An 18,083-nucleotide genomic window follows, 5' to 3' on the forward strand; every position below is an offset into this window, starting at 1 on the left:
TTAAGTGCATGCCTTATTGCTGTAACTGAAGCCCATTCCTTTTTGGGTCCATTAGGGCGCCATCCTTGAGTTTCCTGTACTCATCTGTCTAGGACTTGATGACTATTACATACTTTCTTTAGTCCCTGCACCCATCCTTCCCTCTTGACCAGCTGGTTACTATTCCTTTATTCTTTTTTTATACACCCTGTTTTCTAGTCTGATAGTGATTTGACATTAAGTTCCTTCCAGCCTGATTCTTTTCTGCCAGATAAAACAACCAGTGTCACTTACCCAAAGCAAAATGGTATGTGGGAAGATGGGGCCAAGGAATAATGGTAACAGATTTTGTAAGTTATGGAGGAGGCCTGCCCCATCAGTCTGGGTGTATCCCCCTGTGCTGCTGGGATCCCTTCTATGGGAAAAAGTACTAGGTGGCATTTTTCATATTGCAAACTGTTAATATTCATCCACTCAAGTCTGGGCCACTTAGGCAGTTTGCAATCTATTAAGTTATTATCTTAATAATTTTTTGCTATGTCAATGTACTGTCCCCTTTTAAAACAAAAAAAGGTAATTTGGGCTGAATATTGTATTGTCTCCCATGTGAGAATCTATATCAAGGCATTATTTTAATCAAAGGGTTGTTAACTTGACAAATAAGATGCTTTAGTTTAGATCTTACAAATCTTTGTTTAGAGGATGTATTCAGAGTCTACCAACACCTGGTTTTGGTCCTCTGGGGACACAAGTGTGAGAGTGTCTTGATATGGCAAGAGGACCTGAGTTAGGGTGATTTGATTCAAATCCTGACTCCTTGAAGTCTCAGTTTCTACTTATTACACGGGTTTAACACATTATTTGCCTGGTGTGGTAGAGGATCAAGTAGGACAGTCCTGTGAGCATCCACTGTGCCTGGCACACAGACTGCATTTGCCTTCCCTTTTAGAGCACAGACTAGCACCCCACCTACCCACCTACCTTTCCTGCCAACATGCTCACTTCACCGTTCTTTTCCCCAGGTGGTCATTGAGTAAGAAAGCTATTTCACATGGTCTTAATATTTCACATGGTACTGTTTTTTTAATCACCTTGGTTGTGGTTTATGGTTGTTTCTACATCTAAATATTGTTGTATTGCTCAATTATTAAAATTAATCTTGTACCATATTATTTCATCACATCTGTTAATTATTTCATTAAGAAAATAAGTTCTTGCCCGGCTGGTTGAGCATTGACCCGTGAACCAGGAGATCACGTGATGTTTAATTACCAGTCAGGCACATGCCCAGGTTGTGGGGGTAAGGGAGCATGCAGGAGGCAGCTGATCAATGATTCTCTCATATTGATGTTTCTAGGTCTCCCTCCCTCTACCTTTCTCTCTGAAATCAATAAAAACATTATTTTAAAAAATAAAAGAAAATAATTTATTGTATAGATGAATGTACCTGCTAGAACTTTACTTTTATTTTTCTCTTCTTTTTTTCTTTCATTCTCCTTCTATTAAATGATTGAGTTCTCACTTGGATGCACTTCCCACAATGGTGAATGGGGCATGGCAAGCATCCCTATTACCTGGGCACTTTGGGAAACCTGGACTGACTGGTAACCTCATTCTATGCATTTCTCCCCTGCCAACCAAACGTTGCCATCAGATCAGACAGAAAATTGGATGCGCCGAAACCGGTTTGGCTCAGTGGATAGAGCGTCAGCCTGCGGACTGAAAGGTCCTGGGTTCGATTCCGGTCAAGGGCATGTACCTTGGTTGCGGGCACATCTCCAGTAGGGTGTGTACAAGAGGCAGCTGATCGATGACTCTCTCTCATCGATGTTTCTAACTCTCTATCCCTCTCTGTAAAATATATTTAAATTTTAAAAAAAAGAAAATTGGATGCCCTGGAGACTCTGAATCTCACAGTAGTGTACATGGATATGGGAAGGAGTTGGACTGTTGTCCTGTATTCAACTTAAGATGATAGTAGGGAGTTTTTTAAAAAATTCTGGCACTGAAGTATGTCTGTTGTGAGCACAGATTCTATCACAGTGACTGTCTCTTAGACTTCAAACCTTACAATTACTTCTGCTCTTTTCCAGGTGGAGCGCCATGACATGAATACCCTAAGCCTGCCTCTGAATATACGCCGAGGCGGGTCAGACACCAACCTTAACTTCGATGTACCAGATGGCATCCTGGACTTCCACAAGGTCAAGCTCAATGCCGACAGCCTGAGACAAAAAATTCTAAAGGTGACGGAGCAGATCAAAATCGAGCAGACATCCCGGGACGGGAATGTTGCAGAATATCTGAAACTAGTCAACAGTGCTGACAAGCAGCAGGCTGGGCGTATCAAACAGGTCTTTGAGAAGAAGAATCAGAAATCAGCTCACTCCATTGCCCAGCTGCAGAAGAAGTTAGAGCAGTATCACAGGAAGCTCAGGGAGATTGAACAGAACGGAGCCTCCAGAAGCTCCAAGGACAACCTGAAGGATATCCAGCACTCCCTGAAAGATGCCCAGGCCAAGTCTCGAACTGCTCCGCACAGCTTGGAGAGCAGCAAGTCAGGCATGCCGGGGGTCTCCCTCACTCCACCGGTGTTTGTCTTCAATAAGTCCAAAGAGTTTGCCAACTTGATCCGGAATAAGTTTGGCAGCGCAGACAACATTGCTCACTTAAAAAATTCCTTAGAGGAGTTTAGGCCCGAGACGAGTGCCAGGGCCTATGGGGGCAGCTCGACCATCGTAAATAAACCCAAGTACGGCAGCGACGACGAGTGTTCGAGCGGCACATCGGGCTCCGCCGACAGTAATGGGAACCAGTCGTTCGGGGCCAGCGGAGCAGGCACACTGGACAGCCAGGGGAAGCTCACCATGATCCTGGAGGAACTGAGGGAGATCAAGGACACCCAGGCACAGCTGGCCGAGGACATCGAGGCCCTGAAGGTGCAGTTTAAGAGAGAATACGGTTTTATTTCTCAGACCCTGCAAGAGGAGAGATACAGGTATTATTTCAGACAATTCTCTTAGAATTTATTTGGAAGCATGAGTTACTAATTGCAGAGAGATTGCTTAACAGTGATACGCTAATGGTTGTACTTTTCATAAAAAGGAATAAGGGTCAAAAGGCATTCCGGCCCAGGCCGGTGTGGCTCAGTTGAGCAACATCCTGTGAATCAAAAGGTTGCATGCTTCTCTCTCACGTAGATGTTTTTCTCTATCTCTTCCTCTCTCCTTTCCTCCCTCCCTCTCCTCTCCCTTTTTTCCTTACTCCCTAAAATCTATACAAGCACATCCTTGGGTGAGGATAGGAAAACAAATGTATATGCCCACCATTTTACCAATAAAAAGATCCTTCAAAGGTTTTTTTGGCCTAAATGAATATGTTAACTTACAAAATTGTAGATTGAAAAAGTAAATACCTATCACATATTGTAAGATTTAAATTTTAGCTTACATGTTTTATATCTGGTACATTTATATATCTATTAATTTAGGAATGTGGCTTTCTTCAGCTGTATTTTTTAAACTTTCTTCATATGTCTTTGACTTTGGTTTCTTTGTCACACAAGAACTTTTTTGACTCACAAATTTTCCAGAGAATATTAACCTTAATTCCATTCGAATAGTTTGGGATGCAGTCCTCTTTGGGTCCAAATTTTATCCCAAGTCACAAATACCCACTTACATAAATTTAGAAAAGTTTTTGTTATCTGTATATATAAAAGGCTAAGTGACCACCAACTGTAGGTCTGACTGACTGACCGGCCAGTAATATGACATATGGCAATCCTATATAATAAAAGCCTAATATGCTAAGTGTCTGGTTGTCCAATTACTGGTCGACTGTTCAGCCAATCAAAGTGTAATATGCTAGTGATATGCTAAGGCCACTCAATTGCTTGCTATGATGCGCACCAACCACCAGGGGGCAGATGCTCCAACTAGTTAGGTTAGCCAATCAGGACTGGGCAAGACAGGGGACACACCCTGTAACCCTCCCATTGTCCCTCCTTGATCGTGCACTGATAGGGTCCCTACACCTGGCCTGAGCCCTCTCGCAATCCAGAACCCCTCAGGGGATGTCAGAGAGCCAGTTTCAGACCTATCCTGAAGGCCACTCCCCTCAGTAGGGCGCCAGACACAGGGCTCACAGCTGGCCAGCACTGGTATGGCAGCACAAGCCTCTCCCTATTGGGACTTACTGGGCACAAGCCCGTGGAAGGTGCAGTGTGGCCACGATAAGCAGGAGTGGCAGGTAGGAACCACAGGCAGTGTTGGATTGTGGGCTTTGGCCCAATCCCTGCAGGCCACCCAGAGGGACCCCACCCATGCACGAATTTGTGCACTGGGCTTCTAGTTTTAAAATAAATGTTGACTCACACATGCACGATACATATAAAATTCCCATCAATTTTCTTAATAGTGTTACTCCTTAGGGAATGCCATGTCATAAATTAAAATTAAAAGCAGGTACAATGATCATGCTACTGAGAAATCTTAATAGTAAAAGGAGTCTTCGTAATGGTACTAGATTTATTATCAAAACATTGCGACCTGCCAGAACCGGTTTGGCTCAGTGGTAGAGCGTCGGTCTGCGGACTGAAGGGTCCCAGGTTCGAGTCCGGTCAAGGGCATGTACATTGGTTGCGGGCACATCCCCGGTAGGGGGTGTGCAAGAGGCAGCTGGTCGGTGTTTCTCTCTCATCGACATATCTAGCTCTCTATCCCTCTCTCCTCCTCTCTGTAAAAAAATCAATAAAAATATACTTAAAAAAAAAACATTACGACCTAACATAATTGAAGCTGAATTATTAACGGGATCTGCAGAAGGATAGGTTGTTCTGATTCCAAGAATTGATTTGTCCCATCTGACACTGATCTCCCATTAAATTAATTCGGAGACAGTTTCCCGTGATGCCAGCATTTATGATGACTGTTAATAGATCACAAGGACAAACTCTAGGCAGAGTAGGAATATTCCTACCTGAACCCGTTTTTGGACATGGTCAGTTATATGTTGCTTTCTCTCGAGTTCCAAGAGCATGTGACGTTAAAATTGTAAATTCTTCATCACAAAGGAAATTAATCAAGCACTCTGAAAGTATTTTAATGCTTAATGTGGTATACAGGGAGATATTGCAATAAGTTTAATCAACTTATCAGTCATTGTTTTTATCAATGTTTTTATATCATGCTTTTGTTTTTATAGCATGTCTTTGTTGTTATTATATCATGTTGTTATTGTTTATTAACCAATTTATATATTATCTTCATATATATTTTACTAATTTTCTTTAATCTTTGACACTTCTATCATAGAGAAAGGGCGAATAGTGATATTAAAATATTTATTCTAATTAATTTCCTTTCATTGTGCACGAGAATCCAAGCACCGGGCCACTAGTATAGTTAATGTTTGTGATCTCCATGATTTAGCAACTGACTATATTGCTTACTTTAAGAGATCTTTAAAGGGCTTATCTATAACACCAGCATTGGACACCTATGAAGTCCTACCTGAGATTAAGCATTAAATATGTATTTTTGGTCTGATTTTTAAAAAACGTATAAGGAGACGAAACTGGTTTGGCTCAGTGGTAGAGCATCAGTATGCGGACTGAAAGGTTCCAGGTTCAATTCCGGTCAAGGGCATGTACATTGGTTGTGGGCACATCCCCGGTAGGCAGCTGGTCAATGTTTCCCTCTCATCGACATTTCTAGCTCTCTCTCTCTCTCCCTTCCTCTCTATAAAATATCAATAAAATATATTTTTTTTAAAAAAAAAAGTATTGCCGAAACCGTTTTGGCTCAATGGATAGAGCATCGGCTTGGGGACTGAAGGGTCCCGGGTTCGATTCCGGTCAAGGGCATGTACCTTGGTTGCGGGCATATCCCCAGTAGGGGGTGTGCAAGAGGCAGCTGATCGATGACTCTCATCGGTGTTTCTAACTCTCTTTCTCTCTCCCTTCCTCTCTGTAAAAAATCAATAAAATATATTAAATAAATAAATAAATAAATAAATAAATAAATAAATAAAAATTAAAAAAAGTATAAGGATCTTAAAACTGGCATTGATCAAAGTCATTTCAGGCTAATGTATCTTCTCCAAATAGTGCTTCCTGCTTCAAAATAAACATAAGTTTATGTAAATATGCATGAGGCAAATCTCTCCTCTCTGAGGAGGATGAGGGCTGAGAATGGGAATCTTTGTGTCTCCGTTACCTTAGATTTGGACTTTTGGAAATGCCACCTGACCTGGTAAGCTGTCTATAATTTATAGTGAGCTTAATTTGTTATTGGCACTGAAGTTCCAAGAGCTGGGACATGTATTCAGAATCACTGTGTACACTGGGAAATCGTGGAGTTGGCTCCAGGGTGCAGTCATTGGTTCTTTCCTTCTAGGCACTCTGGCACCAGCCGTGAGCTGCTGGGCGCTGTGGGGGCAGAGCGGGGAGGAGCTCCGGGATGCCAGTGGGTCCTGGCCTTGAGCAGGATCCCCCACAGCCCGCCTCCTGACCAGCCGTAGTAACCGTGTCATTTTTGAGGTCCGTCCTGTTGCCATCACAGCCAGCCAGTGTGCGGTTCTGACCTGAGTGGAAAAGCCATATTTGCTTTGGATGACACCCAGTGGTGAGGACAGTTAGGACTGCAGAGGCCGGAGCTAGAAGTCAGTGCATTTCCCACAGCTAGACTTTTCTTCTGGAAACAGTCTGCCAGGAGATGACAACCAGCCAAAGGGCACCGGCAGCATTCCAGAATGTGCTGTTAGAACACCTTTCTAACAGGTCAAAGGACGTCATTCCAGAATGTGCTGTTAGAACACCTTTGAAATGTCGTGCTCAGAATTGGCTCTTCTCTCCAAAAGGTACGAGCGGCTGGAAGACCAGCTCCATGACCTGACGGACCTGCATCAGCACGAGACGGCCGACCTGAAGCAGGAGCTGGCCAGTATCGAGGAGAAGGTGGCCTACCAGGCCTACGAGCGCTCGCGGGACATGCAGGTGCCTTTCCTCCCCGCCCTGGGCACTCACCGGGCTTCTCCCAGCCCTTAAGTCACTTAACAAACACTTGCATACCCCTCAGCAAGCATTTCTCCTCTACCTTATTAACACCATCAACTCATGTTGTAGACCAGCAATTTTCAACTTTTTTCATCTTGTGGCACACATAAACTACTTATTAAAATTCTGTGGCACACCAGAATTTTAGTAAGTAGTTTTTATATTTTTGCCAATGTGACCAAAAAAGGTGTAATTTTGATTCATTCACACCAGAGGGTTATTGTTGTGTTGGCTATTGTCATTTTTTTATTTGAAAATCTAAGGGAAAAGAGATAAGTGTCCCTGACTAAATGGGCAAAAATTCTTGTAGCACATCAGATTAAAGTCACTGTTATAGGCATTACTGGGTAAAAGAAGCTATATTCTGTTTACTTTCTGCCTAAATTAATTAACAAATTCTTATTATCTAGCCCCCCACCCCAAGCTCATCACCTATACCCTACTCTCCCCACCACAACCAAAATTTTTACAAATTTTAAAACGTAAAACAAATCTTGCTTTTATCTTTGGAAGATTATAGCTTTTGAGCACCTTCACCCATTTTGTCCCTGCACCTCCGGCAGCCACCAGTCTATCCCCTGTTTCTGTGAGTTCAGTTTTTTAGATTCAACATATAGTTGAGAACATACAATATTTGTCTTTCTCTGCCTGGTTTATTTCACTTAGCATAATGCCCTCAAGGTCCATCCATGTCAAATGGCATTGTGAGTGGCAGTTATGTCCTCCTTTCTCTGGCTGCATAGTATTCCATTGTAGATATAATGCCACGTTTTCTTTATTCATTCATCAGTAAACACTTGGGTTGTTTCCATGTCTTGGCTACTGTAAGTAATGCTGCAGGGAACATGGGGTGCAGATGTCTCTTCTAAATACCGATTTCATTTCCTTTAGTTATACACCCAGAAGTGGGATTGTTGGGTCCTCGGATAGTTTTACCTTTAATTTTTTTAGAAACTGCCATACTGTTTTCCACAATGGTTGCACCAGTTTATATACCCTCAGATTGCCTTATTTAAAAAAAAAAATTATACTCTTCTAGTAATGTTCAGCTTCATGTTTGCAAATCTTCTTTATAGCCAGTGATCATTTTTCTCCAGACCCACTTTATAAGGGAGAAAACTAAAGCATAGAGATTTCTCCCGCAGTGTTTTGTTCCACTCTGTGTGGAGGGTAGAGCTTGGGTTAATCCCACATGTGTATTTGGGCAGTTCTGGCATCAGACAGAGCTGTAGGAAATGCTTGCCTGGGGACATGGGCCGAAGACGCTGAGGAAGTCTGCCCCTGCTCTGGGCTAGGAGGCAGCTTCACCACTGACCGGCTTCAAAAACTGGGAACCCATTTAAGTGTGCAGTGCTGCCAGGGGAACAATGCAGGTTTATTGGATCGTTCTGTCTTAGAACGTGTCCGGGTCCTGGCTCTACTACTTACTGTGTGGCCCTGGACAGCTCAGCGTTCTGTGCCTCAGTTGCCTCATCTGTGAAATGGAAATATGAATGAGCTCTGTCTCCTAAGGTTGTCGAGAGGATGAGACGGAATAATAACGTAAAGTACTTAAATCTTTTCCGGACACATGAGCAGTCAAAAAATAAATGTTGACCGTTCTTTTTAGTATGTAGGTGGGTAGCCATATTCCTCAGGGCTTTTAGCAGTTGGGCCTGCTCAGCTTTGTCCTATTTGTTGTGTCTTTTGTTCACAGGGTTATTCCAGAGGGTGCTCCAGTGTAGATGAGGGTGGCTGTTGCCTGTGGGGTTGCAAGGATTTGTTGTTATTTTAAGCAATTGGGTATTGGGGGTTTTAACCCTGAATCCCAATGAAAAGACTTTAGAAGATAACCCTGTCCTTTGTCTTTATTCTCAATAAATTAAATACTGGGCCCAAGGAAGGCTGACGGTTGTGGGGCTGACTATCTCCTAGTGTGTGCTGTCACTAAAGGTCCTTGCAATGCAGCGCTTAATTTTCTTTTTTTTTTTTTGATTTTTCTTTTGATTAAAAACAATTGGTAGCAGTTCTAAGACAATTCTAGGATTGTTCTATTTATATATGTAATTCATCTACCCAATCAAAGATAGATGAATTTGCCTACAAAGTTGGTCTTTTGTTCTATCACTTTCCCATGCCATGTCCTAAATGAAGGGAACCTTGAGCCAAAACATTTGAAAATATATATATATATATATATATACTTGTGTGTCATTGTAGAGAGCAGTATTTTTTAGAACATGAAGATCTGAAGAAGTTTTACCTTTTTTGTTGGTAGCCTGTGTAATGAAAGTTACTATAGTAACCGCAAACCCTGTTCTTGGGCCCATAGAGTATATTCAGCAGAAGAAAAGCAAATCGTGTTAAATCTTTGTGCTGTTAAAAAAAACCTGAGTTAGACAATAGGCTAGTGAACTAAAAGGGGCTCACTATTCCCCCTTCTAGTTAGGTGCTTTTCTCTCAAGAGACTAAGGGTTTTTCTCTTTCAAGCCTCAGATCTCATAACACAGTCTCCTGAGTGTTCAGCTAGTATGTAGCACCTGCTGCATGCCTGCCCACCTGCTGCATGCCTGCCAGGGGTCTGCTGGGGATCGCAGCTCAGTGGGCCTACTCCTTATCCTCACGCAGCTATGGCCTCTTGGTCGGGGAGAAGGGCTAAAAGGAGGCTTGGCATAGTCTGATGTGTCAGGAAGACTTCCCTCAGGATGCGACAGTTAACTTGTGGCCTGAAAGAGAATGGGAGGTCCACAGATGAAGAGGGGAGGGAGTGGGGAGGCAGACATGCCAGACACATGCACTGCATATGCAGAGCCCTGAGTGTGCTCCTTCTCAGAACTCAGAAAGCCAGGATGGCCAGAACACTGAGCAGGAGAGCGTGGCTGGGTCTGAGCCATATTAAAGATGGAAGAAGTTTACAAGGAGTGACAGCAGATGTGCATCTTTTAAAGATCACTTGAGCTGCTGTGTGGAAAGTGGATTCATGGAGTTGAGAATCACGAAGGTGTGTGAAAAAAATTTCTGTATTTGTTGTAGGCAAGAGATCCTGGTGGCTCAGATTGGAATGGTGACTGGGAGGGGAGAGAAATAGACCTGGATGTTGTATCGATGGGGCTGGGTGATGATGGTATTGATGAATGCCTCTCAGGGTTCTGGCCTGAGGAACTGGGAAAAGGAACTGGAAGGGAAACAGGACTGATGGTAGGTATAGGTGAAGGTGCAATACATGAATCCACATTTGGACATAGTGCATCTGAGGTGCTTTTAGGGAAGCTCAAGAAGGTGTGTAGATATATGAGTCAGTCTCAGAAGAGACAGCTGGGCCAGAGGTATACCTGGCATCATCTTGTCTGAGTCATTGAAGTCTTGGAAAGAACGAGATCTAGCGAGCATGCATGGCCTCAGATCGTGTCTTAAGACACAGGCGAAACAGAGCTGTCCCACAGTCAGTCCTGTCCCTAACTTTCTCTCTCCATGCTCAGCCAGTCTGTAATGGGTGGACACAGTCTGAGCAGTGAAAGAAGGACTAGAATTAGAGATACTACCTACTCCATGGCTAGAAGTAGACAATTGTCCCAAAATGGAACCCTGACTCCCCCACTTCCCACCTCTACCCCCATTTAGTCCCTTGTGGTACCAGCAGATGCCAATGTGCACTTTATTTCATACGTAGGTGGAGTCAGAATGCCTAATCCTAATTTCTCATTTATGGTTGTGTACACATGCTTCTTCTGCCCATAAATAACGATAAAATGAGCCTTGTTTTCTTTCTTTGCTGTCATCATCTTCATCATCATCGTCAGTTTGGCTGTGAGGCTGCCTCGGCACCAGCATTCTGAGCTGGGGGCTCTCCTGCACTTCCAGGCAGGCCACCGCAGGTTGCCCGTGATCGCACAGCATCTGACCCTTGCTCTGCCTTTTGCCCACAGGAAGCCTTGGAATCCTGCCAGACGCGCATCTCTAAGCTGGAGCTCCACCAGCAGGAGCAGCAGGCTCAGCAGACAGACACGGCGAACGCCAGGGTCCTCCTGGGGAAGTGCATCAACGTGGTGCTGGCCTTCATGACCGTCATCCTGGTGTGTGTGTCCACCATCGCCAAGTTCGTCTCGCCCATGATGAAGAGCCGCTTCCACATCATTGGCACCTTCTTCGCTGTGACTCTTCTCGCAATATTTTGTAAAAACTGGGACCACATTCTGTGTGCCATTGAAAGGATAATAATACCCAGATGAGGCCGCTGGTTCCCGTCTTCAAGTGTCTCCTGGTTTTTAGTTTAAAGAGAACTCTGTGCATACTACCAAATTTTAACATGAGCAGTTGTGCCAATGAGGATTACCAGAAGGACTGGGACTGTGTTGTAAATAACAACAACTCTCTTATCTCAGCAGCCGTTGCCAGCTCGGTCCCCGTCCCTGGTTATGTGAATCTGTTCAGAGCTCCCATGTTACTCACTGCCTTAATCAGACCAGATTTCCTGCCCAGCTGACTCGCCCGGCAAGGTAGACCTCTGGTTATTGAGCACTCGGCATAACTGGTGACTCAGAAGAAAATTTCTGATACAGATTCTCTCAGACCTGTATCGGAAATGAGCTCACCATTGTTAGTGGTCACGTTTGCCCTGAGTCACATAGCAGCAGAGATGTGGCACGACTCGGGGAAGGGGAGAAGGGCAGGCGCTGGCTGTGTGGACCACTCCCGGCCTGTGGAAGTCCAGTGAACCCCGTGTAACCCATCCCACCGTTGACCGTAGGTCCCAGGTGTGCCCAGTGTCCTCAGTGCTCAGTTGTGTGTGGCTCTCTGTAACATGGAAACCTTTCTTACACACCTGTTTATCCATCCGAAGTCTAACTAGTTGTTCTGTTGCACTTTACGTGGAGAGACAGGAGGACGTGTGAATGGGACTTGTGCCTTTTCATACCCACAGAGCCGTCCACCTGATTCCTTCTGAACTGGCTATCAAATGCCCAGCCTCCAAAGCATACAGAAAGGCTCCCAAACCCCTCACCAGGCTGCGGCTTTAACATCAATTTGGGGTCCTGTCAGCACTACTGCAGAGGCTTTGATTCAACAAACCTTAATTGTGGCAAACCCCCGGTGAGGGTGTGATTCACTGTATTCGCAGGTCTGTGAGGGGTTTGAAGCTTACTCGGTAAACGAAAACACATGATGCAGGAAGGAAAACTGAATCATAATTTATAAAGCTGAAGCGTACTCGGGCAGGAGCACTGGAAGCAGGAGGAAATACGACACGGCAGCTAGCTCGGTGGGCGCCTTTCGCCTGGATGAAGAGTGAGAGGATCCTGAAAGACCAGCGGGAGTAAGATAAATTAGATGCAGTGTCTGAGCCAAGGGTGCCATCTGTCTCCTGGCATCTCACTGAAAATAAGTCCTAGGATAACCGAGTGGCCACATGCCCCTGAGGTAGCAGCATCCAAAAGTTCGCATCCCAGGCCTATTTTGGGGATGCTACTCACTCTCTTCAGCCCAGTGAGGCTTTCCTTTAAACGGGTTGCTCCCTGCACCTGAAAGGAACGGGGGGGGGGCGGGATTTTATGGGAACTGCTGTCTAGCCCCTCTTCCCACCTCCCACTCTTATCCAAAGACACAAGATGCGTGTTAGTGTACATTTTCTTCCAGAAAGCTTCAAATTGCCTGGGTATAAATTAAGTGCAATATTTTGCAAAGAGCTGCTTTTAGGGAAATCTCATGAAAGAAATGTGACAGTGCCATGGTTTTAGAGAATGGAATAGTCGAGCATGTGGCACAAGTCCAGTGTGCGTGAGACTCATACAACTCAAGCTTTTGTTTTTAAGTTTACAATTCAGTGGTTCTAATCAGTTCACAAACTCATACAATTGTCACCATTATCTAATTCCAGACTCAAGCTTTTTAAAACAATAAACATGATTTCATGAAATCGTTGGCTAGAGAGTGTTTTGGATGGAGGGAAGCAGGAGTTACTGAGCTCACGCCATCTCACGGCCATCTCCTTTCGCTGTCAGACTCGCCCTGGGTCACCCAAGCTGGCTGCTAACATACTGTGGTCCTTCATATCCAGGGGACAGAAACAGGTTCCAGGTCTAGGGGAGGGAGAAGGAGGGAATGGTGTGCTTCCTTTTGCTTTATGTTTTCATGGCCAGCATTCCCCTTTGCCTGTGGGCATCATGTAAGGCTCTGGGGGGGCATCTAGGAAGACATCAGCCTCCTCCTGCCACCACATTCCACTCCGTGGCTCAGCCCAGCAAGCTTGCAGGGACTTCCCAGGCCTGTGATCCTTGCGTCCCCCACAGGGAAAATGAAAGAAGTGGGAGGCAGCACACTCCGGCCCCTCCAGTCTGGAGCAGTTAACAAGCTACTCGAAATGCTCTGTTTGAAATAGTGTGGCATCTAATTCATTGCACCTTGTCATGAATTCTTTTTCCAGAATTCATATTTTCGGTACCTCTTATTAAACATCGGAGGAGCTTGTTTTTCCTTGGATATGCTCAGCCTACACGGCAGTTATTTTAGAGTCTTGGTGAAAGTTCATGAAGCTTTCTAATCAGATGACATACCCCAAGGAGACTCTTCTTTTTCTCTTCTCACAGAATAAGCCCTCCCACTGCATGAGGAAATTAAATAAAAGTTTATCAGTACACAATGGGAAGTAGTAATCAAGCTATGACATACGCTGGAATTGGATATTTAACTGACATTTAAGCCAGCTAATCCCTTTTCAACGCCTTGCATCAGTAGTAAACATTGTACATACCTACTGAGGAGGAAAGCCAGCTGGGTGGGGGAGCACCTGCTCATCCTGTGAACTGATTGAGTGGTTTTGGGTGCTGACATTTTTGGTGAGATTATTTTCATGATCACCAGGACGATAGCTGAGGACAAAACAAAAACCTAAAAAAATACTCCCTGGTGGGTTTTGAATTGGCTGTTCCAGCTTATATTTTGAATATGATTAAGCCAGAACAAAAGACACCCTCCTTTCCCCCCCAAAAAAGTAAATAAATTCAATCCTACAGTGAAGCAGTAAATAAAAGTACCCCCTTGTAGATTTGGGGCAGTGAAAGTCTAGCATGTCCTGTTAGTAGTTTTACTCATGCTTGCTATCATCTCTTGGTAGATGGAATCTTCTGGAAACCTTCCCCCCCTTTTTCATTTCAGCCCATCGTGCTGCCGTCCGTCCCTCTCAATCACTTAGCATCTGTGTGATTTTAGCCTCTCTCCTGCTTTGTCATTCTTGTTTTCATTGAAATATTGCTCCACTGTGTGTGTTCATTGCCCAGCCGTTCTGTCTAGTGAATCAGGTTTAATTATGGGCTCAGTGATAGGGATGGAAACTAGCTTCCCTCGGGCAACTAATTACTTTTGTCCTCTTCATTTGGATTTTAAATACCAAATTATTTTGCATTGAATGGGAACATTTTTTTTGTATTGTGAATCCAAATATAGTTGTATTGGTTTGAAAAACAACAACATTTAATTATACTTATTAATGTGGACATGTGTGATTAACCTATTTTGCATATTTCTATAATTCCGAGTAACCAGTGGTGGGATAAAGTGGCATTATTTAAAATTCGGGTTTTATCTGGAGAAAAGTATTTCAAGAAGTTTAGCACATGTACTAAGAAAAGAGTTACTAAAAAAAAAAAAAAGCCACTGAAAACAATGAGATTGGCCTGTTTACATCAGAAGTAGTTAAGAAGCTAAAAGAAAAAGGTAGTTCAAAGAGTTTGATAACCCATAAGCTATAAAGCAGAATTAACCTATCACTTTCTAAAGGAAGTACAATTTCTGTTTATAAGAAGCTGGGAAGTCATGTACCTGAATTGTTTTAGGAATGATTAATGCGTTGCAGTTTTAATTTATGTGTTCTTTAAAGCGTGTCTCCCGCTGTGCTTGTCCTAAGAGAAACGTTTCAACAAAACGTGCTCCGTGTTTAAGACGTGTTTGGGCGCTAGTCACTGGCTCTGAAAGTACAAATTGGAAATGCTTACTATGAGATCCGCTGCATAATTAACACTTGGTGGAATACTACTCAGTTTCATGTCGGCCTAAAATTGTAAATCCTCTGTAGGATCATCACCCCATTCAAAGCAGGTGCCATTATTCTTTTTAAATAAACACTTGATGTTAGCTTTGAAGTGAAATAAAGAGCTAGATTTCTTAAATTTTCACATTTGTCAGAGCCAATATCAATAGTACATTTGTGTATCACCAATTTTTAATAGCCTTTATTTCTTGTTTCTTTGAATAGACTTTATTTCAAGCAAACTTGATCAGAAGGTACAGAGATGTTTCCATTCCACATGCACAGCTTCTGCTACTGTCAACATCCCCCGCCACGGGGTACACTTGTTACAGTTAATGAACCTGCATTCACACTTCATTATCTCCCAAAGTCCACAGTCTACATTACAGTTCACTCTTGTGCCTTCTATGACTTTGGACAAATGTACAATGACATGTGTCCCATTACAGTTTCATACAGAATAGTTTCACAGCTAAAAGCCCTGTGTTCTGCCAGTTACCCCTCCCTCCACTACCTCCCTTAATCAGCTTGTAAACTAATTCCACTTCTATCGCATACAACGTTATTAATGTGTGATACGCAGCCCATTCCTTAAGCCCTTGTGGGGAGGGAGTTACTTTCTAACAGGTATGACCATGAGATGTAGAAGTTTATAGGACACAGAGGACCATGGTGATACACAAACACTGTGGGCTTTGGTAGATGTGGGATGACAGCTAACATTCTTTGAGCATTTACTATACACAGTGCTCTGTGCCAGATGCTTTGCCTATGACGCCAAATGTAATTGTTCCAACACTCAGTAAGATAGGCACTCTTAGCCCTGCCTAACCGATGAGAATGCTGAGCTTAAAGAACCAGCGGCATGGTGCAGCGGGTATTGGGGGAGCTGTTTATTCAGCCCCAAGCTGGTGTGAGGAGCCCACACTGGGAAGCAGGATCCCGCGCTATAATAGGAGGGACTGAGCTACTGGCTTCTAGTCACTCCCAGCTCTCAGCTCCTTCGAGCTTGATGACTCGTGCAGCCCTGGAAAGGCCACTTTTAACCCTAGGACTGGAGCAGTCAATACCATTATTGCAAATTGTGCATTTATACTAGTACCTTCGCCCCGCTGGCATACTGTGGTAAGGATGATTACCTGAAGCCAGCATCCGAAGTCTTTGAAGAGACTGGCTGACAGAGTTGTGGATGAAGAGAATGGAAAGCTGTTAATTAAAGCAACTTGTGCACCCTCCCTGGCTCCCTGAGCCTCTGGGTGTATAATTGGCAGTTGGCGTGGCTGTGTATTTATCAGCTTTTTTGCTTAGCTCTGAGGTAGCGTGCTGTGTATTTATCAGCTTTTTTGCTTAGCTCTGAGGTAGCGAAGTCCCTGGTGGCTCTGCTCTGAGCTGCATGACATCTGCTGCCATCTGTGGCGGCTACCTCTGAAATTTCTCTCCTTGCCAAGCCAGCCAGAATTTCTCCCTCGCCAGGCCCTTCACTGGAGTAAAGCAGTTAACAGAAATGAGCGTCAGCCGTGTTAACAGCTGTTTTGCTGGTGGTTACTCTACTCTGGCCCGGGCCTTGGGAATTGGACTTTTTTTTTTCTTTCTGTTTTGCTTAAAAACAAACTACTTAGTACAGGCATATCTCGGAGATACTGCAGGTTCAATTCCAGACCACAGCAATAAAGCACGTCATAATCTTTTTGCTGGTGGAGGGTCTTGCCTGCCCCACATCTGTGAAACGCAATGAGGTGCAGAGCAATAAAATGAGGTGTGGCTGTTGCAGAAAGAAAATGAAGTCATGCCTTGGTCTGTGCTAATAGCTAAGAGACTCCATTTGCCAACGAATCTCTCAGAGACCTGGATTCTTCTCTGATTCTGGGACTGTTCAGATCACGAGCAGCGATGCTGACCGAGCCTTCCCATGGGTGTTTCCTCCCAAAAGTGGTTTCGGTGACTCTGATCATCATACTTCTCTGGGGTTTGAAGCCCTCACCCTCTATCAGCAGAGAACAGAGATCTATAAGACAGAACCCCCAAACGTAGGCCACAGCCAGACCATACACACCCCCTCACAGTGGCTGAGGCCAACAGGGTCCCAGACAGGGAGGCGGTTCTCCCCAGACTCCAGGTCAGACTGGGGCAAGGTGACTTCCTGCTTCACATGGGGTTTCCCTTATCAGCAAGCAACAACCACCTCAGCCATGTGGAGCTGGATTGGAACAGGCCCAGCCAGTTGCTCCAGTATTTTTTCCCGAGGGAGGACACAGGAGCTGAAGGCCGTGGCTGGCTCTCGTGGCCTGCTGCAGAGCGGGCGGCAGTGTGTCATCTGTCCTCCTGGAGGCAGGGGTCCTGACAGGCCAGCTGCATGGCTCTCCCAAGCCCCCAGTTCACAGGGCTGGTTTGTGGTCTCCCTGAGAGCACTTGACTCTGCTCCGGCTCCTAGCCACCTCAGAGATATTTGGCTCCTCAGTGGACTTGTCCTGCTGGGGACAGGCTAGCTTTCTAGCTGCTCAGGGCAGTCCAGCTCCTTGGCAGCTGGTTATACTTGAATGTAAATCAGCACCTTTGGTTTTTCTTGTCGGGGATGCTCTTGTCAGAGTTGGGTTAGCAGGAATCAGTGCCACAGAAGTGGTCACCTAATAAACTAAGTCGACTCTGAATTGCTGCATGCCGTGTGGGAAGCCCAGCTTGAAACTAGGGGGCTTTTCCCTCATCTGCAAACTGATTGACCTGGGAAATGTCTGTCCTCTCAGAACCTCTTTTCTAAACTGTTAAATGCCTAGGGTCGGAGGTTTAGGTGAAGTGCTTGGAACAGGGCCTTTGCGTGTTTATTGAGCCCTTACTCTTGGCAGGCACGGTTCTAGGCACAGGCAAAACAGAGTGCCTGTCCTTGAGGGGGTTACATTCTAGTAGGAGGAGACAGATGACAACAAAAAAAATACAATATTTGCGGCAGTAAGGACCATGTTCTGAGCATTTAAGCTAAGACTAAAACTCCCCTCAATGTTCTGACAGAGGAGATGAGCTTCCTGAGTATTGTTTTCTCAGCTCAATTTC

The 18,083-nt window shown here is 44.5% G+C and overlaps 1 protein-coding gene across 5 annotated transcripts in view; it reads left to right on the forward strand.

Annotated features, from left to right (window-relative positions):
- TMCC3 (transmembrane and coiled-coil domain family 3) overlaps positions 1–15,226 on the forward strand; it is a 243,411-nt gene extending 228,185 nt beyond the window's left edge. For all 5 annotated transcript variants that reach the window (XM_084880343.1, XM_084880341.1, XM_084880345.1 and 2 more), the window contains exons 2-4: positions 2,073–2,977; positions 6,841–6,976; positions 10,942–15,226. In XM_084880343.1, the coding sequence (XP_084736469.1) occupies positions 2,088–2,977; positions 6,841–6,976; positions 10,942–11,244 (1,329 nt within the window). In that variant the 5' untranslated portion in view covers positions 2,073–2,087 and the 3' untranslated portion in view covers positions 11,245–15,226. The remainder of the gene's footprint in view (positions 1–2,072; positions 2,978–6,840; positions 6,977–10,941) is intronic.
- Positions 15,227–18,083: the final 2,857 nt, after the last annotated feature.

This window comes from Pipistrellus hanaki (assembly GCF_964339955.1).
Source record: "Pipistrellus hanaki genome assembly, chromosome: 3".
Lineage (NCBI taxonomy): Eukaryota > Metazoa > Chordata > Mammalia > Chiroptera > Vespertilionidae > Pipistrellus > Pipistrellus hanaki.